At 42.1% G+C, this 18841-nt stretch overlaps 2 protein-coding genes and 1 long non-coding RNA gene across 5 annotated transcripts; 2 read left to right on the top strand and 1 right to left on the bottom strand.

The window, feature by feature from the left end:
* Positions 1–1665: 1665 nt before the first annotated feature.
* On the top strand, positions 1666–3615 carry LOC133154233 (uncharacterized). The gene is made up of 3 exons (XR_009714446.1): positions 1666–1782; positions 2244–2295; positions 2808–3615. It is a non-coding gene; the product is annotated as an uncharacterized LOC133154233 (long non-coding RNA).
* A 538-nt stretch (positions 3616–4153) lies between these two features.
* On the top strand, positions 4154–12404 carry ccdc92 (coiled-coil domain containing 92). Of its 3 annotated transcripts, XM_061279817.1 has the most exons (5): positions 4159–4273; positions 4634–4752; positions 7428–7565; positions 7820–7861; positions 9312–12404. In XM_061279817.1, exons 3-5 carry the CDS (start codon positions 7430–7432, stop codon positions 10118–10120), a joined length of 987 nt encoding a protein of 328 aa, XP_061135801.1. In that variant the 5' UTR covers positions 4159–4273; positions 4634–4752; positions 7428–7429; the 3' UTR covers positions 10121–12404. The 3 variants fall into 3 exon arrangements, with proteins under 3 accessions (XP_061135800.1, XP_061135801.1, XP_061135799.1); XM_061279816.1 differs by lacking the exon at positions 4634–4752 and having other exon boundaries at positions 4154–4273; XM_061279815.1 differs by lacking the exons at positions 4159–4273; positions 4634–4752 and adding an exon at positions 4840–5027.
* A 1523-nt stretch (positions 12405–13927) lies between these two features.
* On the bottom strand, positions 13928–18441 carry chmp7 (charged multivesicular body protein 7). The gene is made up of 9 exons (XM_061278991.1): positions 17956–18441; positions 17078–17249; positions 16413–16598; positions 16181–16314; positions 15665–15713; positions 15451–15570; positions 15277–15375; positions 15139–15196; positions 13928–14696 (listed from the first exon to the last, which is right to left on the bottom strand). Exons 1-9 carry the CDS (start codon positions 18228–18230, stop codon positions 14506–14508), a joined length of 1284 nt encoding a protein of 427 aa, XP_061134975.1. The 5' UTR covers positions 18231–18441; the 3' UTR covers positions 13928–14505.
* Between the last annotated feature and the right edge of the window lie 400 nt (positions 18442–18841).

Below are 18841 nucleotides of genomic sequence, written 5' to 3'. Positions count from 1 at the left end.
CCCCACTATTTGAGAAGCACTGTTTTAGTGTAATGTTCTAGTGTAGTAAGAAACAAGAACCAGAGCAACGTACCACATAGTGTACTGTACTGCCGATAATGTGGGGCACGGGTGAGGCCAGACTAAATGACTTACTATGTTTATTTATGTATGAAAAATACTGGAATATATCCTGGCTGGACTACAGACAGCAGACAGAGGCCCTGCAGACCTACTCTGTCCAATGGCAAGAAAACCAAGTGGGCCAAAGAAACTCTCCCTGACACCTCAGCTTTATTTTTAGCCAAATGTACTCATTCAAGCTCATACAGTAGCATATAATTCTGTCAGTGAGCGAAATAAATCATGACATTTATAACTTTAATGCTTGCTATACAATCCTGCACGTATTGTGTTTAACCCGCGCATGTATGTACCGGTATGTATGTGTGTGAGGGGGGCGTGTGTGTGTTGAGTGAATGGTGAATCCTCAGAGGGAAATACTGCATACCGGTTTAAGAGAAGAACGTTGAGGCCAGTCCTGAAGCCTCTTCATAAAGTATCCTGTGAAAGGAAAAACAAGAGCTCTGCTACTCCAACAACATTAGAACATTCTTCAGTGGCATTAGAAAATATTTAGAGAAACCCAAGACATGAGCCCGTGGTGCCGGGAGAACTATCGGGCACGAGCTGCCAGGAGAAGATGTGGCTTGGAGGAATGTGCACAAACACACAGTTGCTCTTGCTGCATTGCAACTGCGCCTCTTGATGTGTATGGATTTGCACTTTTCAAATAAAATTCGCCAGCAGAATCAACCTTCCACTGCAAACGATATACAAGTTGGGTATTTGGTTTAGCTAAACAGATCCCTAATCTAATGCCAAAACATATTTCCATATGGCAACAGAAACGATTATTCCAAGACAAGTCGTCTTTTACCACTCTGGCAGTTTAGAAATTCTATTTTTAATCCAAATCTATTGTATTAGGCCAACAACAATCCCTCAATGAGAAAGTCCATTTACACTCTATTTTGCTTTGCACACCACGTATAGAACTAAACCGCAGAAGTGGGTTGCTGCTAAGCTCAAGAGCACGTCTACAGTGGTTGGAAAACAGCTCTACCTTTTGCACACACACACACACACACACATACACACAAATCCCACCGTTTGTTTGCTTGTTTGTTTGGTAAAACAAATGTGCTTAAGATACAGTTCATCTTCATTTAATCAATAAATTCATCTTGTGCAGATAATGTTTGGGCAGATCCTTTTCTCATCCTGTTCCAGTGTACAAAGTAAGATCTGATGCTTGGATCATTTTTGGTTGTGGAGGAACCTGAAAGCCAGTTTTGTTGTAGAGGAACTTGAAAGCCATGACCTCAATCCCATCAAAAACTTAAAAATTGTGATCCAAAACATCCCATCCAACATTGGTGACTGACCATCCCTGTTTGGACACATTCTCTTATGAACAGGTGTCCCAGTACTTTTGTCCATGCAATCTTGCAGGACCACACAATTATTGCTGGTCAACTCCCAGTTATTTGGTGGGCAGGTGATGGTTTGTGGCTGTTGTTTTTGGCCCTTTTCACTTCACCCTGTCAGGTCACCAGCAGCCCTCTCAGCAATTGAGGCGGGCTCAACAAGCAGACAGCAACTGTGTTTACACAACCTTCAATTCCTCTGTCAAGTTTGTGTAAATGAGTCACACTGCACACCACAGGCTGGATGGTGCACACAGAATCATACCTTTGTGGAGTCCAACTTTATGGACTGCAGTTTGCCACGTGCTATGGGGTAGGTCTTGTTTTTGTGACAGCTGCAGCGTTTTTATGCACCATTATTACCCAGGTTCAAATCTCACGTTGCATTAGTCAGAGCACTGCATGAGGCACACATGCACAGCATAGATTATTTAAAGCATACAGGAAATGTGTGAAAATGCTGCTTGTTTTTGATTAATTGAAGCTTTAAGTAGTTCTGGCAAGGTGTCAGTCATGGTAATTTGTTGGAGTGAGTGGCAGATAAAGGATCTTTTCATTGCACACCCAGGGGGACTTGTAATAGAATTTCAAGGCAAAGCAGTGCCCTTGCCTCAATGAAAATACAGCATGGAAGGAATTTCCTGAAAAGAAACTCAATCCCATTGGCCACAAACAGCACAATATGCACTGCATGAATCATCAGCATACAGCATTGGGCTTGAAAGTATTATTATTAAAATGGTTTGCATTTGAAGTGTATTTGTGTCTTACAAGTGTGGTGTCAAGGATGTCAGCGGCTTCACTGAAGATGGCTGAGGAAGAAGAGGTAGTAATCCATGGCTTTCCTGTGAGGTGTGAGGATCTCATGGAGCACAGCTGGTGTTGCGTTTCCATTCAAGCAGCTGGGCCAGGGTGTTGTTTTGTGGTCATCGTCAGAAGTTCTTTTGAAAGCGGATAGTCAAGCATGGATCCCTACAGACTCAACCACCTCAGTGTCCACATCCCTGTTGTGGACACAGCACCTGTGATCTTGAGCAAATGTGGAAACAAAAAAAAAGAAACACAAGATGTCAAGGCCAATGAAGTGTTGAAGAAAGACAAGGTGGTGAAAATAAAATGTTCTCAGCTCAGACAGGGTGTGCTGTACGAAGCTGCGAGGGAGCTGTCCTGCTGGGAGAAGAGCTTCACACTGACCCCTACAAAATTATGATGAATCTTGACAATGTGTTGATGGGAATTTCCACAACCAAGGAAAACTTCAGGGTTAAAATTTTGTCCTTGTATTTAGTCTGGACACATGCGGTAGAAAATAATTCTGCTTTTGGTTTTGTTTGGCAGGCATCTTCTGTTTTATTTGGAGCCATGAACTAAAGGATGAGTAGCGCAGTCAGACCAGACGGAGCCCCGAGACCAATGGAGATCTCAGAGGCACTACAAATCTGATGTGCGGACGTAAAAAACAACAGACTTTGTTTATTTGCAGCATTTAATCTTCAAGTGGCCCCTGGGATGGATTCCTACCACTGCCGGTTCTAGTGGTGGACAAGGGGGGGGGGGCACCAATCCATCTTTGAAGCCCCCTCAACAGTCATTTTTTTTATTGTGAAACCACAACAATCCCACATCCTGTTGACAAATAGCTTGTGACCTCTTGAAAAGCAAATTAATTATTTTAAATTAATAAGCTCTTAATTAAAGCAACCATTTCCTTCCTTGTTACATTGGTGCAAGATATAAAAATGTGAGATTTACTTCAGACAAGGACAAATGTAAGTGAACAAATTGGCTGCTAATTGTACACTTGACCTATACAAAAATGGTCTAAATATAGACACACACATAAAGTATGACACAATGTAATAAATAAAGTATGTATATAAATGTATTAATCAAAGACTAGGACCAATACTGTGCCTTTGGAAGTAAAATTATTATTATTATTATTGTGTCGGATCTGAAGAATTTAATAAAGTAACTGAGAAAAACTGAAATAAAGATGGGAATAAATTGGGTTGGTTGTACATTTTTGCCAATTGAACCGCTGTTTTGTGGAATACGGCCTCCAATTACTTTGAGTTTGACCCTAACCCTGATTCAGTCGTAATGAATGGGGATCTCGAGTTACCTCCTTGCAAACGCCACAGGACGGATGAAGTTCAAATTGCTACTGTGTAATATGATTTCAAAAAGTATTTTGAAATATGTTGATTTATATATAATGTGCTATGTATGGACGATCGCATATTTGGCAAATAAAGAAACGTAATCTTGACATTAAAACACGCCTTACGTAATGAAGTAAACGTCAGAAGAACCCGTCCCACTTGCTTTAGCTCCAAAATCCGATTCTGCCACTAGATGGAACCATATCATCACTTGTGAACACGTGCCAGTCTGTTGTTATGGCAATGACGCTGGCAAGCGCAAACCGTAAACGCCTAACAACATCAGGTTAAATGCAATTGTCATTTCCCCAAGAAACATTTCTATGGGTTATTTGCTGAAAGTGCTGGTGTTACTGTCGTTGTTGGCAGTGGTGGCGATAGATAAGATAACAAACTTTGTCGGAATACCTGCAACTGAGATGTTGACTCGTGGTTTCCCATGATGCATCGCTTTATTTGGTGCGGTCGCATAGGGAGATGATAGGAACCTGATCCAGACGGACACAGCCGCCCCCCCCTCCCTCCCCACTCTCGCCCTTCGGCAGCATCAGCGACATGCTCGTCCTTAAGCCGCTGTGGCTTGTCTAGTTTGTATCTTTGGTCCAATTGTCCACGACCGGGGTTCGTTTTCGCCGCAAGGTAAGAAAGCACACGACGTCATATGAAACGGAGGCGAGGGGTGTGTTTTATTATATCATTAGCTAGTCGGCTAAGCTTGCCTTCTTTCATTCAAAGACTCTCGTGATCGCCTTCGTCTTGTGTTTAAATGAAGCATACGCATGCGAACGTACATTAGTCAGTTCCGCATGCTTTCAAGCAGGTTGCCAGCTCTGATTATGTTCACTGTGAAAGGCTTTTATGTCTTAGAAATGCCCTTCATCAGTGAATAAACGATAGCGATATATTGTGTCCAAAATGCTCGTGGGTGCCTTCCTGTTTGCCTCATCGCCACATACCATTCACAATGCACAAAGCATCTAGCACCTGTTTATTTTGCAGTAAAAGCCAAGTCGTCGTAGACATGACAAGGACGTATCTTCTGAAAGGAGACAATGTTGAAAAGCTGCGGCGCTGGTGCATGTCCTGATAAATACAGCAGGAAGCGATCTGATGCAAATGTAGGTTAAGCCGTGCCACTCGGCACGGCCTTTTGTTTACCACTATTGCGACAAGAGCATTTTTAGCTTGGTACCGATCAAGATGCTTGTGTGCTCGCTTATTATGGCAAGACTTTACGGCGTGGCCCGGTTGATGTGATGCCGCCAGGCTGCAACGTCACTTTGTTCGTGCCTATGGGTGCTGTCCGCAATGCAGGTGCTGAAAGTGGAAGTGCGCTGCGAAGTATGCACCATCCCCACACACGCACACGCACACGTACAGACACATTCATCAGGTAAGCTTGCACGGTCACGAAATGATCCAAATGAATGAATGTCCCACCTGTCATTGGAGGAAAGTAACAAGTTGATTTTTCAGATACATACTTTTACGTTATCTGATTTTTTGACGACCTTTTGACATTTAAAAATGTGTATTTCAAAAGTTTAAAAATGCACCAAATAGATTTAATATAATTGTGTGATTGCGAGTTGTGAACTAGGTTTTAGCTTATGCTTCCGCCCAGCCCCCCCGACCCTCTCTTGTCATTTCGAGAACAAACAAGTAAATATATATATATTTTTACCTCACCCAAGTAGTTAAATGGCTGTTTTATACAAGTCAAAGTATCTACTAGGGCTGCTCAATTAATTGAATTTTAATCATGATTACAAATATGGCTCCAGACGATCTAAAAGTTCATATACTAATTCAGGAAAAATGATTATTGTTTTTTTCCGTTCTGAGACGCGCATGCGCAAGTCAACCACTACGCCCACGTTACTTGTTTATCGAAGTATTTATTTTGCACTAAAGTATCTATTTCTTATTGTTTTTTATTTATTTATTGTTTTCAAAAGATTGAGTCCAGTACAGCTGTTTACTTTTTACTACTACGTACATTAAAAGATACTTTTATATATTTAACAGGAGAGTGTGTTTAAAAACATGTTCAATAAATACCGTTCCAAACATGTTCAATTAATGCTGTTCCAATTTCAAAAACATAATTGCGTAAATAATTGGGATTTCAATATTGAACAAAATAATCGTGATTATGAGTTTGTCCATCATCAAGCAATCAATCTACTGTTATTTGTAGATTTATTCCAGAGTCTGTACTTGTTTACTTTTACTGAAATACCTCTGCTGCCTGTACAAATATACTGGTGGTTGTCGTTTGCAATGGCATGGAGTGCACTGCATCACATGGAGCTTTTCCAAATGCCTCAGATGGTGCAAACCAAATCAAATCAAATCAAAGCACGTGTCTCATGAGTTTGGGGTACCAAACGTTGTGTCCTGCCTGAGCATCAGCTACGACTGTGAGGGAGTGCCGTGCTGAGGATGTTAGCTTGTGGCTAATGTTTCCTGCTGCTGCAGTTCATTGATTATTAATGCTGTATCTGGAACATTCAACAGAAGTGGGTGTTGCAACAGAGCAACTCTCATAGCTTTTACTTGGATGCGTGCTATTTCTGTTTTATTATACTGATTAGAATCACCGAAGGTCCTGGCAAACCCGTACTCCGCTGTATATGTTGCAATTAGTAGCACTGAACGAGCCACATTATGCACATGCAGCCGTGCATGGAGCTTCACTGTCCTGCCCTACACGATTCTCTCTTTCGAGTCACCTTGATGTGAAGGCATGTCTCGTGTTAGTGCCAAGTGAGGTCATGCCTTACAAAAAACACGGAAAGCAATCCGAGCTATTCTAGGAAAGGGCTGGGATGAGAGCAATGCTTTACTGGAAGGACTCAACATTACTCATCAATAATGGATCATCTCTTTAGCCTTTCTGCCTCACCAATGCAAATGCATTTATTTTTTAATATATTTTTTCAATGTTTTCCTCTTAAAGCAATGCAGTCCGAGGCATGTGTCCAGGCATTGATGATCTGTTTATTGTATAGTGACGTCAGAGGGTGCAAGGCTGTGGGAAGCACGTATCACATATACGCTTATGTCACTCTCAGGACGCCCATTACAATTTAAACCATTGTGCTCCAGGTTCAGCGCTCATTTAAAGTTGGCTTAATTTTGTTTTCTTGAAAAGAGGCTCAATGTACATTTGTTTGGCTGCAGTACCTGGACAGGCAAAGAATTAGAAAAGTAGTCACAACAGCCGATTATGAAATATACACAATGGCCATGTTCCGAAAATCCTGTATGACCTTGTAATGTATACCAACCTTTGGGGTTATAAAATTGTCAGAACTTTATGTCACAGTCGTGATCCAGCGGCGTCTGACTTTCGGGAATGTTAATGGGATTTGACGGGACCTGAGATGTGGTCAAGCAATCGTGCATTTGGTGACCATGCATTGATGTCATAATGTCATCATTCAGCACAAGAGTGCACTGAACTAAACAACCTAAGAAGAGTAGCATTTTGTCAAGTTGAATTTCATTCACATTTTGGCAACTCTTCCAGGCAGCAAGATTTACTCAGAACATTCAAACCCCTTTTAAATTAATTGTTTATCCCTGGTGATGGGCATTGAAGATGAGTCCATACTTCCCTGGATAATTTCAGTTGCTAGGTTGTCTCATTTCTATTTTTGCCTCTATTCTCGATGGATTTTAAGATATCAGTGAAGGCAGATGGCTGTGAAATATCATGTTCGTGCACTTCAAATGACCCTTGTTTACATTATAACTTAGTTTTCTTCTTCTTTTGTGATGTTATCAGCCATGGCATCGGCCAATGTAACGCTGGAGAATCAGCTGCATAGCGCCCAGAAGAACCTGTTGTTCCTCCAGCAGGACCACGCCAACACTCTGAAGGGACTGCACGCAGAGATCCGACGATTACAGCAGCAATGCACAGGTGGCTGGCTCTCTTGCTCTCTCACAGAGGGGACACTCAAGAGGGTGTGTGGTGCACCTGGTAGTAAAATTGCATAAAAAGCAAGCAAGTCACCTTTTGCTACTTGTTTAAACTCTTTGTGAAGAATTACGTTTTCTAAATTTATGGGACCTGGGAGGCAGTATTCATTGAGGAACGTGGAAACAGTGCCTGTGCTGCTGATTGAATTGTGACTGTGGGCTTGCTGATGATCGATCACCTTCTTGTATTTTCAGACCTGACATATGAGCTCACTGTGCGAAGCTCCGATCCTTCAGGTAAGCTCCTGTTACCAACAGTGTTCTTCCATTGCTACATCCATTGCTCGTATTGGACCCCCATTATTTCAAAGGTTCTTTGATTCGGATCTTTTTTTTTTTATATATATATAAAAATTGTAAAATTGTGAAAGTGTAGCTTAAAAGAATTTAGGTGGCGAGCTCTGAATCATTGCTTTGTGGGTCATTGCTTTCCTCATTGTTGATTAGATCTGTCTGCTCATTGCCAAGTGCCCAACCCCCACGTTGCCATGGCCGTGACACCATGTGACTTGAGCATTGATACTGGCTAACAGGACAGTTGTTTAATAGCCAGGGAAGCTCCAGGCAGGGCTAATGCAGCTCGGGGGTTGTTTTTTTTTTTAAACTACCTGTACAGCCTATACACGCGGTGTCGTTGGCTTTACAAGATGGGCCAGTCCAATTTTTTAGAGTATCATAAGAGGCTCGCTCATGAGAGGCACTATCATGTCAATGTGGGCCAGATTGAAGTGCAGGAAATGGGATTAAGAGTCACAGCCCTAACGCACGGTTGCTCAGCATTACGGCGCCTGATAACATACTGCAACTAACAACACATGCGGCACATGTCATCATTTCACCTCAATATACAGTTCTCATCTTAAAAATCCAGAACAAACACAATACTCATGATCTTTTCTCACTTTATTATTTTAATACGACACATAAAAGCAGTACTTGATACATTCTACTGCGTCTTCAGTGTAACCATGTCTAAAAGCAACAAAGGTCATCAGAGAACAAGGTCCTTGGTGTAATGTGAGACAGGAGTGCACACAGCACTAGTCTCCATGCAACTGTCCACTTGCATAATGATGTGCTTGTCGCCTTAGAAATGCCCCTGGTTTGTTTTCTTTATGTGGTTAAACATTTCTAACAAACCAAATGAGGAGGCCTTCTTTTATTGGTCTCAAACAAAAGTTGGTGAAGTTTGTTTGTTTGTTTATTTATTTATTTATTTGATTGATATAAATAATGAAGTGAGATTAATCCATGGGAAAATAGTTTATAAATACATTTACATTTTAACTAACAATTAAAATCATATTTGGCTGTTGTCAGTGTAAATGCTCATTGGGCTAAATGAGATCACAGTGGTGTTATACAGCCCACAAACACCTAATTCAGCGTACATCAGCTCAAACCTGTCACAATTTGGCACCTTTACTAGTTTTCACAACTCTTCATCTATCTATCTCTACACATTGGTGTTATTATTGAGCAATCTTAAGCGTTGAAAATGGCTTGCGCTCTTTGACAATACAATGTTGATGTTTGAACACATGCCGTTTTAGAGAGTCTCCTGATACATGAGGAACGTGGATTCCACTCAGCGCTAGCCATATGTAATTTAGGGTTTGATTAAAACAGACCAGAGTGTCACAGTTGCTTACCAACTTGTCCTAACCAATTGCTACGGCTCGTGCAGACAGCAGCGGTGAGGTGCGATGCCGAGAGCTGCAAAAGAGGTGCGAGGAGCTGGAGGCAGAGCTGAAGAAGAAGGAGGAGGAGAACACAGAGCTGCTGAGGGACTTGGAGCAGAAGAACGCCATGATCTTCGTGCTGGAAAACACCATCAAGGAGCGGGAGAAGAAGTACCTGGAGGAGCTGAAGATGAAGAGCCACAAGCTGGCCGTTCTGTCCGGAGAGTTGGAGCAGCGAGCCAGCACCATCGCTTACCTCACGTCACAGCTTCATGCCACCAAGAAGAAACTTCTGGCGGGCAGCTCTTCGGAGGCTAGCCCCAACGTCAGCCCCGTCACCTTCAAGCCCACTCCTCCGCCGCCCAAAGACAGACAACCTGAAACCCCGCGCCGCCGTATGAGGAAGAGCCTCTCCCAGCCGCTTCACCCCGAGCTGACCGAGGTGTACCGGCTCGGCGCGGACGGCAAGCGGTTGCTCCTGCGTGATACGGTGGACGCAATGCCCGACCCGACGCCCTTCCTGCAGGCGGGGAGAGAGTCTACGGATCTGCAGGTGGTTCGAGAACGACCCGCCGTCATACCGCCTATTGCCTCGGAACGCCCGCCCGTCACTGCCTCGGGGGCCACGGCCAGTCCCCGTCACAGCCCAGCTCGAGACCGCCAGTACAGGGCTCACGTGGGGGTGGCTCACCGCATCCCCCATGAGACCCCTCCCTTGGCCCCGCCCCAGGCAGAGTTGGAAACTCTGGCAGTGGATCAGGTGAAAGAAGAAAGGGTTGTCCGGAAGCGTACTGGGGCTGACAGGACAGTTTAAAGCCGTCGTCACACACGCACACCAATGCACATGCTCACACACTTACACGACTCACAAAATGTTGCAGGCAATCGGCTTTATCGTTCCTGAAATGGACTACAGTGAACCAGCTCAAATTTAAGGGACGGCGTTCATCAACAACACCTCCTCTAATTCACTGTTTTGATGATCAGTCCAAAGTCACATCTTTTATGAAAATACTGCTTTGATGCCATCCCGTGGCACCCCAATCAACTATTTTGAATTGAGTGGAAGAAGTTTAATTTAGTAAGGGCACGATAATTTGCAGCCTTCTTTTTGGCAATTTTAGGAAATTGCAAACCCTTAGGATGGTGTCACTGTATACTGAATTTGACCTTTAAAATTTTGGATGTCCCACTTATGGAATGTTTCTTTGTTCATAACTTGCTGCTCTCTGACACAAGCAAAAATCACAAGAGCTATTTTTTTTTTCTTCGACAACGTCCACTTTTATGCCTCTCAGTGACTCTTCCAGTCTCTCTTTATCTCAGCTGCAACCTGTTGATGGCACTGACACTCTAAGCTCAGTGGCCACTTCCCTCTGAGGACATCAGTTTGAAGTCTGACAATAGCAAGCAATGGTCGATGTCATCTGGATCTTGAGCCTGTTTAAATGCAGATTCTCTCAAAAAAGGAAGCTGCTCGATGGTATCAATTTTGCTATTTACGTCCTTGTCAGAGAACAGCAAGTTGTGCTGAAAAGTACTGACACATTGTTGATTGTGTATTCAAAACTTCACTAAATGTGACAGTCCATTTTAGGTTCATCCTGAAGTTTCACCCAAAAGCCAGATATGCCAAAATTTTGTGAGCAGTGTATCGCCGTGTAAAGATACACAAGAGGCAGCGAGGAGCCCAAGCACTGTGTAGCCTGCTTTGTACGCAAAACACTGTAACGTAAAATGAAAATGACGCCATGGATCAACGGGCGTTTCTTCATGCACAATTGAAAAGGACAACTGTACCGCAAAGCATGCCAAATGTTTCTTCTTTACAACCCTACCGAGTGTTGAATGACTACGCATCATTCTGTTCTATGGTGCAATCAACACATCCTCAGCCAAATATCTGCATCAGTGCCTGCTTGGTGCAAACAACTCGCACACACTGCATAGTGAGGTTATGGCGACCAATTGTGTCCGGATGTCACGACAAACTGTATAACCAGATGTCTACAGCCGCTAAGGACAACAGCAATGATTTAGCTGATGCTCTCCGAATGTCTTTCACACGCTTGCAATGTCAGTATAATTCCATTACTGTAGGTTGCATACTCAAGGTGAAGCGGTAATGGCACATGCATATATGCTTCAATTCCATGCGAGCTAAAAGTCGTGTCTTTTGGAAAAAGATGGAAACATCTGCATTATCTGTGTTATTTGTGATACAAGGGCATTTGGAAAAGTACTGCTGTAATAGGATTTTCTGATATAATTATACTTTATAAAGGTTGTACATTTGGAAGCAATTCCTGTTTTTTTTTTTTTATTCTGTTTATTAGAGAATACAACAACACCTCAAATGGTAATGTCACTTTATATCCTGCTTTTCACATAACACTTATCCTTGAATAATAATATAAATCCACACAATAAAGCTTTTTTTGCCGATTGCCTACTTGCTTCTTGCATGCATGTTTCATGTCCTTAGGTTTCATCGGGCAATATCAGATGCTACTTATCATTCACGGGAGATACAGCAAGCCCATGCACATATTATACATAAAAAGGATGATTCCCTGCCCTTTTGTCTATCAGAAGAAAAACGCGAGTGAACGATTCGTGCAAAAGAACGAATCTTTTCAGTAAACGAGAGTGAAAGAATACTTTCCTAAAGTGATTCTTTTTTCAGTTCATATGACTTCAACCAGTAGGTGTCAGTAATGCACATTGAAGCTGGTGCCAGCTCACAGTGAAACAAAACGAAGAAGAAAATGACGTAACTTCCCGTTCACGAACGAGTCGTGAATTGCATTTCCCGTTCACCAGCTGAATGGATCTGTGAGTGAACGAGTCACTGAGGGAGTGATTTGCAATTCCAGCCCCTCAAGGACTGGAGGTCGACACCCCTGGTTTAAGCCCTCACCGCCACTTACTGATTGGCTGTTTGATCTATGACGTCACTTGGACACTCCATTAGGTACACCAACATTTTCAGGTTCATTCGTGAAGACCATGCCAGCCGACACACGTTATGCCGACATTGATGTTTTAATTGTGTATTTGTTGATGGTGTTATTACATTGAATGTGTTTGTGTTTGAATAAAAGGTTGAAAAAAAAACGACAGACGACAATGAAGACTGCATTTTTAATTCTAATTTTTAATCTATCAGTATTTAATTCCACGAATGAGTGAAAAATCTAATTTCAAAGTAGTCAAAGTTAAAAAAACAACAAGTGATTGACTTGGTGCAGCGCACACCGGTGACCTCTGGTGGTTAATACTATAAAGCTATGTAGAGCCTGAAAATGAGTATTTTAAAGCTGGCAAAGAGTGAAGCATCCACCACTTACGTCAGTGCTTCTCAAATAGTGGGGCGCGCCCCCCTTGGGGGGCGCGGTGCTATTCCTGGGGGGGCGCGTGTGACCCTGGGGAACAGGCTTTTTTTTTGGCAGTACTAGAATAAAGTGTAATTGCGCGTTTACTACAGCAGGGGGCAGTGGCGCTCTCATTTTTACTTCTGTCACGTTTGCGACAGTGCAACATTTTACGACTTACAAGACAAGTTAGGATAGTCACGGTGGGGAGGGGGGGCGCGAATAGTTTTCTTCTTGCTAGGGAGGGGCGTAACAGAAAATAATTGAGAAGCACTGGGTTAAATAAAGGTTAACCTAAAAAAAAAAAAAAAAAAAAAAAAAAAGTGAACCCTGAACTTTGAACCCGCGGTGACCCCGCGGTGACCCCGCGGTGACCCCGCGGTGACCCCGTGGTGACCCCTGGGTGACCTTTGAACCCTGAACTTTCAACTCTAGTTGAAAATCGAAAATGTGCACATGACCCCGTGAACTTTGAACCGACCTTTGACCCCTGGGTGAACTTTGAACCGTAAACTTTGACCTTTGACCCCTAGCTAATTACGTTTTTTTTTTTTTTTAAACCGGCATAGCAGAACGATCCATGGTCTTCAGATGCCGCGCTGTCGCCATCTCCTGGTCAGTTAGTGAAATGCTTTTGCTGATGTTTTTTTTTCTCTCAATTAAAACAAATCAATTAGCCAGTTGGTTTTCTTTATTTAATATCTGATATCAGACAAAACCAAATTGTGAATCAGTCACCTAGGCTATAGCAGAACAAACAATCCATGGTCTTCAGATGCCACGCTGTCGCCATCTCTTGGTCAGCTAGTGAAATGCTTTTGCTGTTTTTTTTCCCTCTCAATTAAAACAAATCAATCAGCCAGTTGGTTTTCTATATTTAATATCTGATATCAGACAAAACCAAATTGTGAATCAGTCACCTAGGCTATAGCAGAACAAACAATCCATGGTCTTCAGATGCCACGCTGTCGCCATCTCCTGGTCAGCTAGTGAAATGCTTTTGCTGTTTTTTTTCCCTCTCAATTAAAACAAATCAATCAGCCAGTTGGTTTTCTTTATTTAATCTCTGATATCAGACAAAACCAAATTGTGAATCAGTCACCTAGGCCAGTGCTTCTCAAATAGTTAGGATAGTCACGGTGGGGAGGGGGGGCGCGAATAGTTTTCTTCTTGCTAGGGGGGGGCGTAACAGAAAATAATTGAGAAGCACTGACTTACGTTGACATAAAGCTGACCAAAACCATCAGTGTGATTAAAATACATTTTATTGGCAAAAAAACTATTTTGCGTAAAACTATCTTCTCGGTCGAGTACACGAGCAATGCGTGTGGTTTGATATGAAACATTTGGCAAACAAAATTAAGACAGGAAGAACATGACAATCTTCACAAAAACTATACATACACTCAAGGACAAACTGCTTCTCTTTGTCAAAAACACTCTAAATGAATTAAAAGCATATCAAAGAGCATACAGTATTTCAGAGACAAATTGAAATTTTGAATTAACACAGGCTTCACATCCAGATAAGAGCATCGTTTTTTTTCTTCTTTGGCATGCACCCACTGCAAAGGAATTTAGACTGAAAGAAGGAAAATGCTTTTCTACCGGTCTTGATTTTGTAACAACTTTGGCATTACTCTCGCTTCTAGGTAACTGCTTTACATAGTAACAATTCCAGGTCACTTTGTTTGCCTTAACTATGCAAAAATCTTCATTTCTTGTGCTGCAGAAATCCTACATGGGTAGGAAAAAAAAATCATTTTAACATTTATGCTTATAATTCCTTTGCAAAGTGATGGAAAATGACAGCCCATCTCTATCTTTAGAGAGTCAGTTGCTTGAGTTCTTCTTCCAGGTGCTTGGTGCCGACATTCATGTCCGTGTCAGGGACGGCAGGTAGCAAATCCAACAGGTCGTCACCCGGGATGCTCGGCAGGGGCTCGCTTGGAACCTCAGAAATCGTGTTGGATTCATCCAATAGCAATTTTAGTTCTTCTTCCAACTCGTCATCATCTACAAAAACAAATAGTGATCAAATACAACACTTCCTCAAATAGTGGCACCCTTCCATTGTGATGGTTATGAACTGGTCATTCTGCACTTCACTGATTAACAGACATGACTGGTCACACGTGATTAAAAAATCCATGGATATTAAATCTCATTTTCTTTCTAAAAATGTTTGACTTGACAGTATAATATAGCCAACACTGCAATGACAACCAAATGCGGGTTGTGATGCTTATTTATAAATGTTGACATTTTTAGGACATTTAAACAACAGAGTTTAGGAATCTGATTAGTAAGCAAAATAAAAGCCTTTTGGAAAGATACGAATTAAAGATTCTAAGACATCCTGCAAATAAGACCGCTCCTTATTGAAAGCACAACTGACCATTATTTGAAAATCTCAGTACAGTAGATCCGATTATGAGGAAAGGACAATTTGACGTACCTCCACTGGTGAATACTCCAGATATGGCTTGGTTCACATCATCTTGTTTGTCACATAACTGTGTCAATGATAAAGGCTTTGTTTAGATGTGTCCAACTGAATCCAAAGTAAGCAATCAAAGTTTTCAAATGAACTTGCCTCTTGGATTTGATCAAGAAGGCTCTCTGCACCTTCCACCGTCACGTCCTTGAGAGACAGTCTGAGGCTGGCCATTCCCGCTTGATAAGCTTGTAGAACCTGCAAGAACAAGACAGACTTCTAGCCCTTGGTGTGACTGTTGATTTTCAGCCTGTTTGTTTTCTAACGGTCTACCATTTTATCGGTGTGCGACTGGGCTATGCGATCCAGTATGCCTCGAATAGACTCTAGCTGCCCAAACAAGTTGTCGGCTCTCTTTTCTGCCCTTTTACAGCCTCTCAAACACCTCAGTGCCTGTTGGAGACAATAAAAAGGAGCACGAAATGGACTGAATTTCATTTGTTCGCTCTTGGCTTGAATCATGTTTTGGAGCATCTTAAGCATTCACCTGTGTTTTCTTCCCTTCTCGAAGTAAAGCTCTTGCTTCTTTTCTGCACCTGAACACAAGAAATAGAAAAGAGCTTGATAAGAAATTTGCCTTAAAGAGTGTGTGTTAATGCTCAGTGAGTGGTGACCAAGCAGTAAGTCCAACAAAGACATGAGGACTACATCACGAGAGGGCCGACTGTTTAATCAATGGCGTATCCACAGAATTAAACTAAATAGAATTTCACACTGATAAAATACATCGGTGAGTGGATTGTGATGAAATCATCATTCCTTCAATATCTTTACTTTTTCAAATATCTCCCTTCGTTCAATAGTGGTAGGGAAACTGCACTGAAATACCGTCACATTACAGATTTTAAAGGGGTCAATGGGACACAGCATAGACATTTGATTTTGTTTATTATTTGTAAACAAACTGCTAGCCAAGTGAAATTTAAATTTAACAACCATAAAAACTAGATTGTTGAATCGCGTTACTTGAACCCTGAGCAACTGTTATTAGTAGTGGATGTACTTATCAGCCTCCAGGCCCAGTTTGTCCAGATGCTCCATCAGCGGTTTCTCACTACGCTGCAACTGATAAACTCCGATATCAACATCACTGACACTGGAGACGCGACTCTGCCCGGCTTGGCAAAATTTAACAATCTGTAAATAAATACAAAATAAACAAAACATAAGATGTCAGCTAGGAGGAAAGGGAAGAATGAGCGGTTGTTTGTTGAGTGATGAGTTCTGAAGTTTACCTTCTCCCCCTCATGCAAGGAGACCGCGACGTGTTTCTCCCTCTGCAGCTGCAGAAGAGCCATGCATAGGGTGCTTTCATCGGCACACACGCTGGAGGAGAGTGTCCACAGGTCTTGAAATGACATGACGGAGCGATTTGAAAATTCACTGCTTTGGTAAATCCGGAGAACTTCGGCTGCTTTCTCCTGGAAAGAACAATAAAGACTGGAGTGAGCAGGGGGAAAAAAAAGCATTGACGTAGAAAATAGCAGCCTTATCTGTTTGTGATTGATCAACTGGCACAGACATTTGTGCAGGCCAGGAGCTCTCCTACAGTAAAAAAAAGTTGAACACCGTGCTTTCACTGACACTGGATGATTAATTACGTAAGCACGTGCAGGGTTTTGATTTTATGGTGGGGGAATTTATATTTCAGATGTGCATTTATTTGTAATGTCTTAAGCATGTAAATGGAGCGTGTTATGCCAATAGCCACTTAGGGGACCTTATTGAGAACGCTACAAAAAGAAATAAAATAATAGGAAATAATGATATCAAAACACACTCATGGACTTAATCTTACAAAAATGTGCAACCTTCTGTCAATCTGCAATCTGTATTATTTTATGGCCAGTGTCTTCCTAATCTGATTCTCCTGCATATAAACAGAAGATGAGCAACACACCTTAACCAGGTCGATGACAACAAAAGACTCCTCCGAAAGTAGTCTGCTTCCTCCCAGCAAAGAGGAGAAGGTCCATTTCAGAGGCTTCACCAACAGGAGACCAACACCCCAGGAAAGCCAGCCGCAATCAACATTGGCAGCAAACTCAGACTCCCTCTGAAGCTTCCCACATCTGGATGAGGTGTAATGGAAATATAGTGAACCACAATTTAATTGTCATTCCACCCCTTGATGCAGTAGTTGTCAAAGTCTGTTAGCTCAGGAATTGGTTGCTGTTTACTGGCACTGTGACGCAATAAACAGACACATACTAGTACACATATTTCAGGGTTACGCTGCTGTTGTCACGGATGTACAGTAAGACAAGAGCAGGCTAAGTCATGTGCCGACGTGGCGGCCATGTTAGATGGGGCAACTATCCAAAGTGACAGTCTCAGACAAGGGAATGGAAAAGCACTGACGTTAGCTAAGCATCATCATAGGCATGCACCATAAAAGGAACATAATAGATATATGAGTGTATTACTACTTTCTTGTGGTATTAACATAACAAAATGTAGAAAAGGTGAAGTGCTGTGAATACTTTGCAGATGTATTGTTTGGATACACAGATCTGTATGCAACAGATATTGACTTAACTGTAAAAGACTGACATGGGCCAAGGAACATATAGTTACATATAGCCCAACAACAATTCACATGTAGGGGTACTTTATGTAGTTTAAAGAATATAACATGCAAGTTTATTGTTTGGCACGAACCTGAAAAAAGTATGCGTAGAAAAACAACATGAGCATAGGGAGAAGATATTATAGACTAGCCGCCGCCCCCCACCCCCAAAAAAATTCGGAAATTGGAGCATACAGTACAGTATTTACCTAGACATGGAGTGGATGACAGTCGTCAAGCCCAGAGGTGATTTTTCTTTCCTACTGAAAGTCTTGTTGAGGTCCTGCAGATTGACACACACGCCACGGCGGTCCCTGCAGCTTTGCACGATCAGAGCCGTCCAGAAGTCTATTTTACTGTCCCAGTCCATCGTGTTGACGTCGCGGTTTTCCTTGAAGTCGGAGAATAGAAAATCCATCCGTTCGTCGTCGTCCCATTCGGGAGGCAGTGTCGTTTTGACGGCGCCCGTCATGTTTGTTGGCATTCTAATAGTAAATGCTAGTGCATTTTATAACAGCGGATGTTTGTTGCAGCACTTCCGGTGTCAGTTTGAGATTCCGGGAATGGGTGATCTCTTCGTACATTTTAATTATTTATTTGCAAACTCCTCGTTCCCTCATTTTGTAGCATCTTCATGCTTCCCATCGGAAAGCTCATGCAGGAGACGGGGGAAAACAACAGGGGAGCGAGGGCGGACTACGCGGTTTCATGGAGACGGCAACTACAAATGACGTCACATCTTTGGAACGCGTCACTAAAAGAAAGCAAATAAATCTCTGTTACTGAATTATCGCAACACTTCTACTTTATGATTCATGTTTCAGGTGGAATTAACTGAAACTCTACCTCAATACTGAAATTCTGCAAATTAATCAAGTCTCTATGTTAATAGGAATGTACAGACTAACTGCTTGCAATGTTTTATTCAATGTGTGTAATGTAAGATGTTCATTGTGTAACTGTGCTCCCTCTTGAATAGGACTCTCCTGCAAAATATATATATATTTTTATCTCAATGGGATTTTTGCTGGTTAAATAAAGGTTGAAAAATATAATGAAAACAAAATCTATTATTTGTTTGCCCCCTCCAAACAT

The sequence above is a fragment of the Syngnathus typhle genome, linkage group LG5, assembly GCF_033458585.1.
Source record: "Syngnathus typhle isolate RoL2023-S1 ecotype Sweden linkage group LG5, RoL_Styp_1.0, whole genome shotgun sequence".
Classification (NCBI taxonomy): Eukaryota; Metazoa; Chordata; class Actinopteri; order Syngnathiformes; family Syngnathidae; genus Syngnathus; species Syngnathus typhle.
The sequence above is the reverse complement of the archived record's forward strand: the minus strand, read 5'-3'. Positions and strand labels throughout refer to the sequence as shown.